At 36.5% G+C, this 12379-nt stretch overlaps 1 protein-coding gene across 1 annotated transcript in view; it reads left to right on the forward strand.

The window, feature by feature from the left end:
- Positions 1-12379, forward strand: part of LOC143732480 (dynein regulatory complex protein 11-like) — a 68501-nt gene that overhangs the window by 44112 nt on the left and 12010 nt on the right. Inside the window, exons 41-57 of the mRNA XM_077223602.1 lie at positions 10-2406; positions 2862-2919; positions 4769-4878; positions 5008-5117; positions 5278-5478; positions 5658-5752; positions 7171-7344; positions 7523-7682; positions 7777-7884; positions 8576-8740; positions 8858-9016; positions 9242-9419; positions 9516-9629; positions 9708-9875; positions 10546-10648; positions 10728-10857; positions 10942-11050. Coding sequence (XP_077079717.1) covers positions 10-2406; positions 2862-2919; positions 4769-4878; positions 5008-5117; positions 5278-5478; positions 5658-5752; positions 7171-7344; positions 7523-7682; positions 7777-7884; positions 8576-8740; positions 8858-9016; positions 9242-9419; positions 9516-9629; positions 9708-9875; positions 10546-10648; positions 10728-10857; positions 10942-11050 — 4539 coding nt within the window. The remainder of the gene's footprint in view (positions 1-9; positions 2407-2861; positions 2920-4768; positions 4879-5007; positions 5118-5277; positions 5479-5657; positions 5753-7170; positions 7345-7522; positions 7683-7776; positions 7885-8575; positions 8741-8857; positions 9017-9241; positions 9420-9515; positions 9630-9707; positions 9876-10545; positions 10649-10727; positions 10858-10941; positions 11051-12379) is intronic.

A 12379-nucleotide genomic window follows, 5' to 3' on the forward strand; every position in this document is an offset into this window, starting at 1 on the left:
TTACACCAGAAGCTTCCCCTAGAAGTAAAGACATCCCTCAAGCCCCACTAAGATCAAAAGGGCAAAAAATCATGGAAGAAACACACAGTGGTCTAGTGCATAAGAAACAGGCTGTGGTCATTAAGGAATCAGACATCTCTATCTTGGAGCCATCAGAGGTTCACTTCCAGGATCTCTGTGAGAAACTGACAGATGACCAGGAAGTCAAGAGAAAATCATTGGTGAGACAAAAGGGAAAAGATGCAAGTTCCAAAATGGTTAAGGTGTCTAGTTGCACCATGGAAGAACCTGAAATGACTTTTCTTACAACCGATGCCCCTGAAGAACAAAGAAAAAAGGTGGTGGACACTGGATCCAAAGAGGTTACTAAGATTTCTGTGGACCAGAACAATGAGAAGATCTCAGGACAAGTTCAGAAGAAAACTTCACACATAGATACAAATGATCAGAGCAAGGAACCAACCAGAAATGTTCCCCAGCCTCCACCACGGTCAAAGAGTAAGGCCACACATCCAGATGTTTCACACCAAGACCACTACAGTGTTTTTGAAGGAAACAACCAGAGTGTTAAAGATCCAACTGTTGACAAGAAGGGCAAGAAACAAGATGTTGTAATGGAGCCCACTGTGGAGACCAAAATAACATCAAAACATGCTGACCTAACACCATCTTTCTCTAAGGAGAAGGTTTCCCAGCCACATGTTGAAATCAAAAGGCAAACCTATGTTTTGGAAACAAAGAATCGAGATATGGACTTAAAACAAACTGTGGATTCCACTTTAAAGATATCAGATTATGGCTTAGATCCACCAGTCTTCAAAGAGTTAATGGCCAAACACGTTGAAGCATCTCAAGAACAACCATGTAATTTAGAGGAAAGGAAGGATTCTATAAAATTGGAATCGAGTGTAAATGAGGAATCAAAGAAAAAGCTAATTTTGGACACCATATCTAAGCCATCAGAGGTTGAAGAATATCCCGTCAGTATGAATGAAAAGAAGGAACCAAAAAATAAATCATTGGATAAAAATGAAATGCACGAGAAGCAAAATGTCCAGTCTGAAATGGGACCAGAAATTGAAAAGGTTCAGTCTAAGGATGAACATCATGGAAAAATAACAAAGAATGTTAAAGAAAAAGCACCAAGCATTGCCATTACAGGCCAGAAACCCAAAGAGCAAATAATTATTGTACAGAAAACCACATCATTGACCGTTAGGGATGTGCAGGGGGATTCACTAGAAGGTGAAACAGATTTACCACACATTGATAGTGGAGATCTGAAAAATATCAAGCAGGTTGTGGATGAACATCATGGAAAAGTACCAAAATATGTATCAGAAAAAGCTACAAAAACTGCCATTGCAAGCCAAAAAATCAAAAAAGAAATTATTTCTGCAGAGAAAGCTACAACAATATCTGTTAGAGATGTGCAGATAGATTCACAGGTGGGTGAACTGAATTTACCAGACATTGATAGTGGAGATCTGAAAAATGTTAAGCAGGTTGTGGATGAACATCATGGAAAAGCACCAAAGCATGTTACAGGAAAAGCAACAAATATTGCCACTAAAAGTCAGAAATTCAAAGAAGAAATAATTTGTGCAGAGAAAGCTACAGCAGTGTCCTTTAGGGATTTGCAAAAGGTGTCACCGAAAGTTGAACCAAACTTGCCACACATAGATAATGGAGATCAGAAAAATGTGAAGCAGGTCGTTATTGAAGTAGATGTTTCTGGGGAATCTGTAAATCAACCTGAAGAGACGACGCTAGAGCAGATCACAAGTGTGGATACTGGCAAAAAGAAGTTTTCTCGAGTTGAGCACGATAATGTTGACAGCCCTGGTATAGACATAGATTTTGAGGATGAGCCAGAGATACATGACGCTGCCATTAAGATACAAGCTGCTTTCAAAGGTTACAAAACTAGGAAAGACATGCGTCTAGTCTTCAAAAAAGTGTTCAAGAACAAGAATCTTGATTTTGGTGGCATGGCATTCCTGGAGTGTGTTGTAGAAGGTAAAATCGACACTATGCGCTGGCTTAAAGATGGAATAGATCTGAGGCCTGGGAAAAGGTACAAAATCACCCAAAATGCAGATGGTAGGTGTTTTCTGGAAATTTCCAGCGTTACAAACAAAGATGCTGGAATCTACACATGTGAAGTTGCAAACAAGTTTGGAGCAATTAGTTACAATGGCAATGTGATGGTGGGTAAACCTCAGAAGCCATCACAAACAATTCAGACTTCACAAACACCAGATACAGAAATTGTCTCTGAGAAAGAGATTGCTCCAGTCCTAAACACTGAAGAGGAGTCATTGAGACTCGTCTATGATCTACCGGCAGATGACACCTACAGCAAGATCAAGGAGAAAAGGAGAAGTCTAATTTCCGTCAGCTCCAGTGAGTTGTGTTTATTATTCTAGATAATAGTAGCAATAAGTAGGGCTTCAATAACATAAAATTCTGGCTGAGACCAATAAAAGTATAATTATTTAATATTATGTCATGATAGATAACCGATTAATGGCAACTACTGTAACTGAAAAATTTAAATAAAGTAAAAGTTAAACACTAAAAACAAAAATCTTTCATTTTAAATGCTATAAGTAAATTAAGGCATTACAACATTATAATTTACAGTATGAAAATTCATATCAGATTTGCTAAAAAAGTTTTTCTTAAGGATTAACTAAGTAGTGTTAGACTAATGCAAAAGTAATCTTAACATAAAAACAAATAGGAATATAGCTAATATCGACCGAAGCCGATAAGGTCTTTAATATCTGCATATAAGTGATACATGTATACATCAATAGTAGCTGAGCTTGTTTATTGAAATTCTGTCCCCTCTCTAGTATCCTGTTACTCAGATTATGACACAGCCCCTGATGTTGAGACTGAATACCAATCTAGGTAAGTTTAACATTGTAAATACCTTTCAAGGACTCTTAATTATAATGAAAGATGGCAGTATAGAAGAATTTTTCCCTTTTCTGTACTTTGGGATAATACTTTGCAATGTAGCAGTTAAGTGTATTTGAGCCGGTAACCATCTCAGACCTGTTTGAAATAGCAAAACATCTCAAGCCAGCTTATTGTTCTCTTGATATCATCCCACCTCGCTTGTTAATTCAGGTCTGGGACGCGGTGGGTCCTACAATATCAGCTGTGGTGAATCAGAGCCTTGTAGAGGGCCAAGTGCCACCATATTTTAAGGATGCCCGTGTACAGCCTCTTTTAAAAAAAACGAGTTCAGACCTGGAAACGTTAAACAATTATAGACCTATCTCTAAAGTGCCTTTTTTAGCTAAAATATTGGAGAAGGTGGTTTTAAACCAACTTTCTACTTTTTTAAATAACAACAATATTTTTGACACATTCCAGTCGGGATTTAGACCTCAACATAGCACCGAAACTGCCCTTCTTAAGGTGACCAATGATCTGGTTTTGTCAGTAGATTCTGGGAATTGTGCTGCTATAGTGTTGCTGGATCTGAGTGCAGCCTTCGATACAGTGGATCACGGTATTCTCCTTGAGCGTCTGAAATTGTGGGTGGGCATTAGGGGGATTGCTTTAAGTTGGTTTACATCGTACTTACAGGGGAGGACCTTTGCGGTGGAAATAGGGAATTCTATTTCCTCCACTCGTCTCATCACCTCTGGGGTCCCTCAGGGCTCGTGTCTTGGCCCTATCTTTTTTTCCTTATATATGCTACCTCTGGGATTAATCTGTCAAAGGTATCGTGTGGCATAACACTGTTATGCAGATGACACCCAGTTGTATCTCCCTCTGAAATTGAATGACATCTCAAAATGGTCAGCTTTGATTGATTGTCTAAACGAAATAAAGTTGTGGATGGCATCAAATTTTCTTCAGTTGAACGAATCTAAGTTCGAAGTGCTGATTCTTGGTCCAACAAAGTCAGTAAATCAGATTGCTCTTGACTTGGGCCCTTTGGCATCGAATGTTAACACTCAAGTGAGGAACCTTGGAGTGATTTTTGATTCTGAAATGAAATTTGATAAACAAGTAAATGCGGTGGTTAAGGGAAGCTTTTTTCAGTTGAGGGGCATTGCCAAATTAAAAGGCGTCCTGTCTTCCAAAGATATTGAAACTGTGATTCATGCATTCATCACGTCCAGATTAGATTACTGTAATTCTCTGTATTTGGGGCTGCCTAAAAAGCTCCTTTCACGGCTGCAACTGGTGCAGAATGCTGTTGATTGTTGACTGGCACCAGGAAATGGTCCAGCATCTCTCCGGTGTTGGCTTCTTTGCATTGGCTTCCCGTCGAGGATAGAGTGCAATTCAAGGACCTTTTGATGGTTTTTAAAGGTCTACATGGGCTCGCCCCTGTATATATTTCGAGTTTGTTACAAAAGCATGTTGCGGCTAGACCACTTAGATCTTCGCAAAGTTTTACTTTAAATGTACCAAGAGCTCGGTTAAAAACCAAGGGAGATCGTGCTTTCGAGGTAGCAGCACCGCGTCTTTGGAATACTCTACCTTTACACATTAGATCCTGTGATTCCATCGAGTGTTTTAAGTCTAGGTTAAAGACCTATCTCTTCTCGGCTGCTTTTAACTGTTCTTAGTTATATGTGTTTATTATTTTTTTATTTTTAAGGTGTATTTATCTAATTGCTTTGTACAGTTGGGCCTGTAAAGCACTTTGGTCAACTCGTGTTGTTTTTAAATGTGCTTTTTTGAAATAAATATGATATATGATATGATATGTATTTAAATTAATGTTTTCAAACAGGGGAAAAGAGGCAGAGAAGTCAAAATATGTGGCTCCTAGTAAGACTTCTGAAGTAGAAAAAAGTGCTAGTTTACAACCTCGAAAGACTTCAGACCAGCTGAAAGGGAAAGGTCAGTTCTCTTGGTGCTGCAAGGCATTTAGTAAAGTCCAGAGATAATTAAATAATATGCACTCAAGAGCATATTAAAAAGCTTAATATACTGTACTCTTCTGTATTGTTGCGTTTGTATTTGGCATAGGTTGCTATTCACAGTGTCACACACCGTCTCCCAAACGCCTACATTCCTACAAATCCTCTGCAAATACTGAGTCATTCTCTGAGTCAGATGGAGATGATGACAAAGGAGAGGTATTAACTCAACCTCTTAATAATAAACTATTTTTTTTTTAAACTTCATTTATAGGCACTTTTTGTGCATGTTGTAGCTCATATTGCAGCTCATATTGCTTAAGGAACAAGTGGAAAGTAAACACAACAAACAAACACTGATATACAGTACATTCTACAGATATTTGATATTTATGTGGCCAAAACAAATTGTCATCCTCTGGGAGGAAACAAAGAAGCTTTTGTACTAAAGGAAGGCCAATTTGTGGAGGTCCTGGACTCAGCCCATCCTGTGAGGTGGCTTGTCCGTACAAAGCCAACCAAGATCACACCATCCCGTCAGGGCTGGGTATCCCCGGCATATCTAGAAAAGAAGACAAAGGTTAGTGAATGTGTGTGTGTGTGTGTGTGTCTGTGTGTGTGTGTGTGTGTGTGTGTGTGTGTGTGTGTGTGTGTGTGTGTGTGTGTGTGTGTGTGTGTGTGTATAGTTTAAATAGCAATGAATTGGTGTAAAAGGTTGTTGCATTTATTTTAATAATCTTTCGATTTGTTTTCTCAAAGGAAATATTTTCATTGGCCCATGAAGCAGAAAAGGGAGAATCCCCTGAGAAAGGCAAAACAATGTTAACAAAGGATGAGCATGGCTTGATTCAAAGGTAAACTTAACTGAATAGAATACACAAAAACAAAGTTCTAGAATGTGGCAGGGGCAATGTCAATCTGAAGTTCATCAAACACCTCTAGAGAATATTACAATAGAGTGAATTTGAGAATGTGCAGTGCTAGTATTATTTTTATACTATTATAGTAATTTTTTATATATTTTGAGCAGTATGCCTACTATTAGTATTCATATATCTTTATTATTTTTATATTTTAATTTCATTTAAGTTTAGTTTATTATATTTATTATTTATTAATTTTTTTGTTGTAATTTTAGTACTTCAACTTAAAATAGTTTTATTACAGTTAGTTGCAACGACAACACTTCTAATATTTGTTGAACTATTTTAAGTTTAGGTTTTTCATCAATTGTATTTAATTTCAAACTTATTTCAATGACTGAAAAGGTGTCAGGGTTGTGTTTGTTGATTTGTTTCTCTGTTCTGTTCATGCCTGAGTTTGTTAATTTTCTAGTCTGTTTATCAGGCCCCGTTTACACGTACATGGTTATTTTGAAAAACGGAGACATTGCCCTTCGTTTACAAGCAAACGGAGAATTCGCCTCTGAAAACGATTCTCTCTGAAAACGATTCTTTCTAAAAACTCCAGCCAGAATGGAGATTTTGGAAAACTTTGTTTGCACGTTTGCATGTAAACTGCGAAAAACAGTTTTAAGCAGCCGACGTCACAGTATGCGACAGAACTTGCACCTGCGTCAAAAGTGCAACCTCTTTGTTCAAAAGTGAAAGAGGAAGTGATTCGTTGCTGTTTTTGCTATTTTCGGGATTCTGATTGGCTAACGTGGGCTTGAGCTTCTTGTTACACTGCCACCAACAGGTTTGGCATGCTCTTGACGGCATATATACACGGGTTTGTGTAAACCAGGGGTAGGCAAGTTCGGTCCTAGAGAGCTGCTGTCCTGCAGAATTTAGTTCCAACCCTAATCAAACACACCTGAACAAGCTAATCAACAGAGGTGTCAATTCCAGGGGTCAGAAAGTAAAAGTCCTGCCATATGTTTATTCCACCCATTATTTCAGCCAGCTGATTTCACTAATTAGTTCTATCTCCTGGCTGAAAAACTGTGCTAATTTGCAAATCCAGGTGATTCGAACAAAATACTGAGGAGGAATTTTACTTTCTGAACCTGGACTTGACACCTCTGCTAATCAATGTCTTCAGGATTACTAAGGCTATAGGCAGGTGAGGATTTTTTTCAGTGTTGGAGCCAAACTCTGCAGGACAGCGGCTCTCTAGGACCGAACTTGCCTACCCCCGGTGTAAACAAACACTTTTCTGAAAATTGATAACACTGGAAAGCATGCACAGATCAATGTCTTTATTGTCTATTCTATTAGCAAGTTTTGTGAAAAGCTAAATTGTCTATCCTTTTTTTTTCTTTTACTTCTAGTTGGTTGATCAAGGGACTCCTTGATGGCGAGAACAGTTTTGTGCAGGAGATGAACTTCTTTGTGGAGCACTTTTTACAGATCCTAGAGACGAGCTTTCAAGTTCCTCTCACCATCCTCAGTCAAAAAGAGTACATGTTCCGTAATATCAGAGATATTGCAAATTTCCATGAATGGTGAAGACATCTCTTTTTTATATAATATAATATAATATAATATAATATAATATAATATAATATAATATAATATAATATAATATAATATAATATAATATAATATAATATAATAATTATATAAATGATATTCATTAACATTGTGGGTTAACTTATTTGTCTCACTGTTCCTCCATCACAGTTGTATTCTCCCCAAGCTGGAGATGTGCTTCTCAGATGATGATGTAGCCCAGTGTTTTGTCAGTTATGCACCAGACTTTGAGATGTATCTCCAGTTCATTACAGGCCTTCCCCAAGCTGAGGCCTGCATCTCAGACAAAAACACACAGCATTTCTTCAAGGCAAGAGGAAATGCTGTTTTCAGTCAGAAAGTGCTCATTGTTTTAAATGATGTGAAGTAAATAAACAACAATTCTTCTTCTACTGTTGTTCTAGCAATATGCAAGCACAGAGTTGGCACATTTGGATACCCAGGTCTTTGATGTTAGCACCTATTTGCAGAAACCCATGGAAAGAATTCAAACATACAAGAATGTACTTAAGGTGTGAGAGCTTTATCATTTTCTTTCATACACATTATATAATATGATTTATATATATATTCTACAACCGTTTGGAAATAAGTTGGTATAAGTATGAAGAAGTCTCTTATACTCACCAAGGCTGCCTTTATTTGATCAAAAATACAGTAAAAACAATAATACTGTTAAATATTATTACAATTTAAAATAATTCTTTTCTATGTTAATATTTTTTAAAATATAATTTGTTCTTTTGATGGTAAGGCTGAATTTTCAGCATCATTACTCCAGTCTTCGGTGTCACATGATCCTTGAGAAATCATTCTAATATGCTGATTTGCTGCTCAAGAAAAATTTCTTATTATTATCAATGTTGAAAACAGCGATGGTACGTAAAGAATCCCAAAAAGGGAAGGGTGTTTTCCACAAATATATTGATGAATGCAACGTTGAAAAGAGTAATTCTATTTTTATATGAAATTGAAATATTTTGTAACATTATAAATGTTACTGTTAATTTAAAGTGTCCTTGCTGAATAAAAGTATCCATTTCTATCCCCCCCAAAATTCTTACATTTATATTACATTTATATTACATTACATAAATCCCAAACATTTGAATGGTAGTGTGTGTATAAACACAGCAAAAAAGATCAGCCATAATTATTGCTTCCAATACAGCATGTAATTCTCTTCCATTTTTGTCTTTTTAGGAGCTTATCAGGAACAAAGCAAAGAGCGAACAGAACTGTTGCCTGTTAGAGGATGCCTTTGCCATGGTTTCCAGCTTGCCTTGGCGTGCCGAGAACTTGCATCATCTGTCCATGATTGAGAATTACCCGGCACCTCTCAAGGGGCTTGGAGAGCCCATTAGACAGGTACTGCCTCATCATATTTGGAACCTCTTTGTTTGCAGGTGGACAAGATGACAAGTGTGAGTAAGAATTCGAAGGTATCATTCTGCTAATGATAGTGTTATGTGTGTTTTTTTCTAGGGCCATTTCACAATATGGGAGGAGATTCCTGAGGTCAAAGTCTCTCAGAGAGGACATCACCGCCACGTCTTTCTCCTCAAAGATTGTATTGTATTTTGCAAGCCAAAGAGAGAACTTGGCACATACACTGAAGCCTACATATTCAAGAATAAAATGAAGGTTTAATCAGCTATACATTTACAAGTACAGCATTTTAGTAGTGAAGACGTTTTACAGTCTATTCTACATGCTATCCCAATGAAAACATAGCTAAATTTCAAGTTTACCTGGCATTTGAAGACTCATGTAAAGTACACTGCATATGTAATATCTTGTATAGCTTGGCAGTGCTAATCACTGCAGTTCATTTCACATCCATTCCAAAGACATTTGGTTTCTTCACAGTTGAGTGATATTGATGTAAAGGATACAGTGGAAGGAGATGACAGGTCATTTGGTATTTGGCATGAACACCGGGGAATGCTGAGAAAAATTATTCTGCAAGCTCGATCAATCCTCCTCCGCCTCTCTTGGCTCAAAGATCTGAGAGACCTGCAGCAGCGCAACAAACAGCCCGCTTGGAGTAAGTTAGGACACAGGAGAGCACACTTATGAATAAATCACTTTTGACCTCTTGAAATGATTGCATTTTTCCACACCTTTTTGTTTATATTTGCAGGTGCCCCGTGCTTTGAGCAACATCTTACTAACTATCCAGCAAAGCTTGGACAAACTGTAAAACTGGTCTGCAAGGTCACTGGCACACCAAAACCAGTAATAAAGTGGTATAAAGGTAAATAATACTGTTTGTTTAAATATGGGCAGTTTACATTTCATTTATAAATGGGTTCTGCTGATGTGCTTTCCTCAGATGGTCATCCTGTGAAGGATGACGAACATCACATTACATCAGAAGGACAGTTGGGTGCTTGTTATCTTGTACTGACTGGCGTCACAATGTTTGACTCAGGTCAATACCTGTGTTATGCAACCAATCCTGCAGGGAACGCAAGCACTCTGGCTAATGTCATGATTGATGGTATGTTTTTGAGAAATGGTTATTATCGCCATGCTTTTCTATAGTTTTTGCATGCATTTCCATTCATATGCTTGCATATGCACTACTGTTAAAAAGTTTGGGATCAGTACGATTTTTAAAAAAAGAAAGAAATTAGTGCTTTTATTCAGCAGGAATGTAGTATTTGATCAAAAGTGAGAGCAAATACTTTTACATTGTTACAAAAGATCTCTTTAAAAAAATGCTGTTCTTTTGAACTTTTAAACTGCTATCATCAAAAAAATCGTAATAAATGTATCTCTGTTTCCACAAAAATATTAAGCAGCAAAAAAAGCTTTCAACATTAATACTAATAAGACATGTTTCTTGAGCACCAAATCAGCATATTAGAATGATTTCTGAAGGATCATGTGACTCTGTGAGGCTAAAATGATGCTAAAAATTCAGCTTTGCCATCACAGGAATAAATTACATTTTAAAATATATTAAAATAGAAAGCAGTTATTTTAACTTGTAATAATATTTCACAATATTACTGCTTTTTTTGTATTTTGATCAAATAAATGCAGCCTTGGTGAGCATAAGAGGCTTCTATCAAAAATATGAATAAACATTTCTGACCCCAAACATTTAAAAAAAGAATTTGTCACCAAAAATTAAATAAAAAGCATGTTGTTTTTATTTCACAAAGTGCCTCCAAGTTTCACAACAAGACTACAGAACTCAGTGCTTGTAAAGGGACAAGATATGCAGTTCAAGTGCTCCACACAATCTGCTCCTTTACCGTCCATAAGGTAAAACTGGTTTCATCCACTCAAATTAATGTAATGGCGTATATGGTTATAAAAGAGCCTACACAATCTATATGTACAGGTGGTTTAAGGATGGCGTTCAACTTGAAAATACCAGGAAACATCAGATTCAATCTGATGTCCAGACAGGAATTCTCACTCTCACCATAAAGACAGCGGAAGAGGCAGATCTGGGCCAATACCAGTGTGAGGTACCAAAGTCTTTTAATACTTTTCAATGACTTATTCGTATCATATATGAATTCCAATACACTTTCTTTGTGTTTATGATACAGCTACTGAATGAAGTGGGCAGTGCCAAGTGTAAAGCTGAACTCTGCCCTCCAGCACCATTAGCTGTGACGGTCAGCACCCAAAAACAATCACAAACCACCCCAGCTCCAGGTAGGACGAAGGAGAAGGTGAACAGCAATTACAATTTAAGGCAGAGAATGCGTGCATTTGCCCACTAAAAACTGGTGGGCACTAGTAGGCTTTGAAGGAGCACATAATGATATCACCTCCAACTTCACTCGTTCCCAGCCATTCCTCATGTTTCTTAACTGAAACTCCAGATCTTCTAAATGTCCATTTTACGCTAACAACTAGCTCTGTAGAATGGAATCATATGTAAAATCATATGTTTAATAATGCTGTGCTGTTTCCCATATTCAATACCTTCTTGGTCTGGAACAAACATTTGATGAGATCACTCAAACTATCAAAAACATCATCGCCCATCGTCATAGAGGCGTATCCATTGTATTATGTCATTGGAAACATCTACTTACATTATAAAATTTTTTTTTTTAGAGTACATATACTCTACTATTTAAAAGTTTGAGGTTGGTAATAATTTTTTAAATGTTTTTGAATTATCTTAATCTCACCAAGGCTATATTTATTTGATAAAAAATAAAGCAAAAATGGTATTATTTTAAAATAGTATTACAATCACGCCAGTCTTCAGTGTCACATGATCCTGCAAAAATCATACTAAAATGCTAATTTGGTGCTCAAGAAAATTTCTTTCTAATAAGAAGTTATTATTTCTTATTATTAATGTTGAAAACGGTTTTGCTGCTTAATACTTTTGTGGAAACAGTGAAACTTTTTTCAGGATTCATTGATGAATAGAAAGAACACAATTTATTTAAAATGTTAAATTGATCAAAAGTCAAAGTCAACAGTCAAGACATTTACATTTGTCCTTGCTGAACAAACGTATTAATTTCCTTTATATATATATATATATATATATATATATATATATATATATATATATATATATATATATATATATATATATATATATATAAATAAAACCATAAAAAACAAGTGTTACTGACCCCAAACTTTGAACAGTATGGTTTTTAATTCATTTGAGTTTAAATGAAACTGCATGCTACTTCATATATCATACATTTTTAATGCATTCTTTACTATATCATACCTATGTGGTCATATTTATGCCACATACTTTAAGTGGTTCATAAGCAGCTTTTGAACACTTGTCTTTCATGTGCATTTCCATATCCTGCTTAACACCACACTTTCCATCCCATTTCCTTTTTAGTCACAGAGCAGGAGACTAAAGATCTGATCAAAATCATGTAAGTGTCTTCACAAAGATGCCCCAACATTTTGCATTTATGGTCCTCTCCCTTTCTCCTTCCTCTCTGTCTCTGTTCTTCTCCTTGTCCATTCCTCATATCTGTTTATATACATGTTCTC

Source organism: Siphateles boraxobius, unplaced genomic scaffold, assembly GCF_051911475.1.
Source record: "Siphateles boraxobius isolate OS27281-9 unplaced genomic scaffold, OSU_SipBor_1 9, whole genome shotgun sequence".
NCBI lineage: Eukaryota > Metazoa > Chordata > Actinopteri > Cypriniformes > Leuciscidae > Siphateles > Siphateles boraxobius.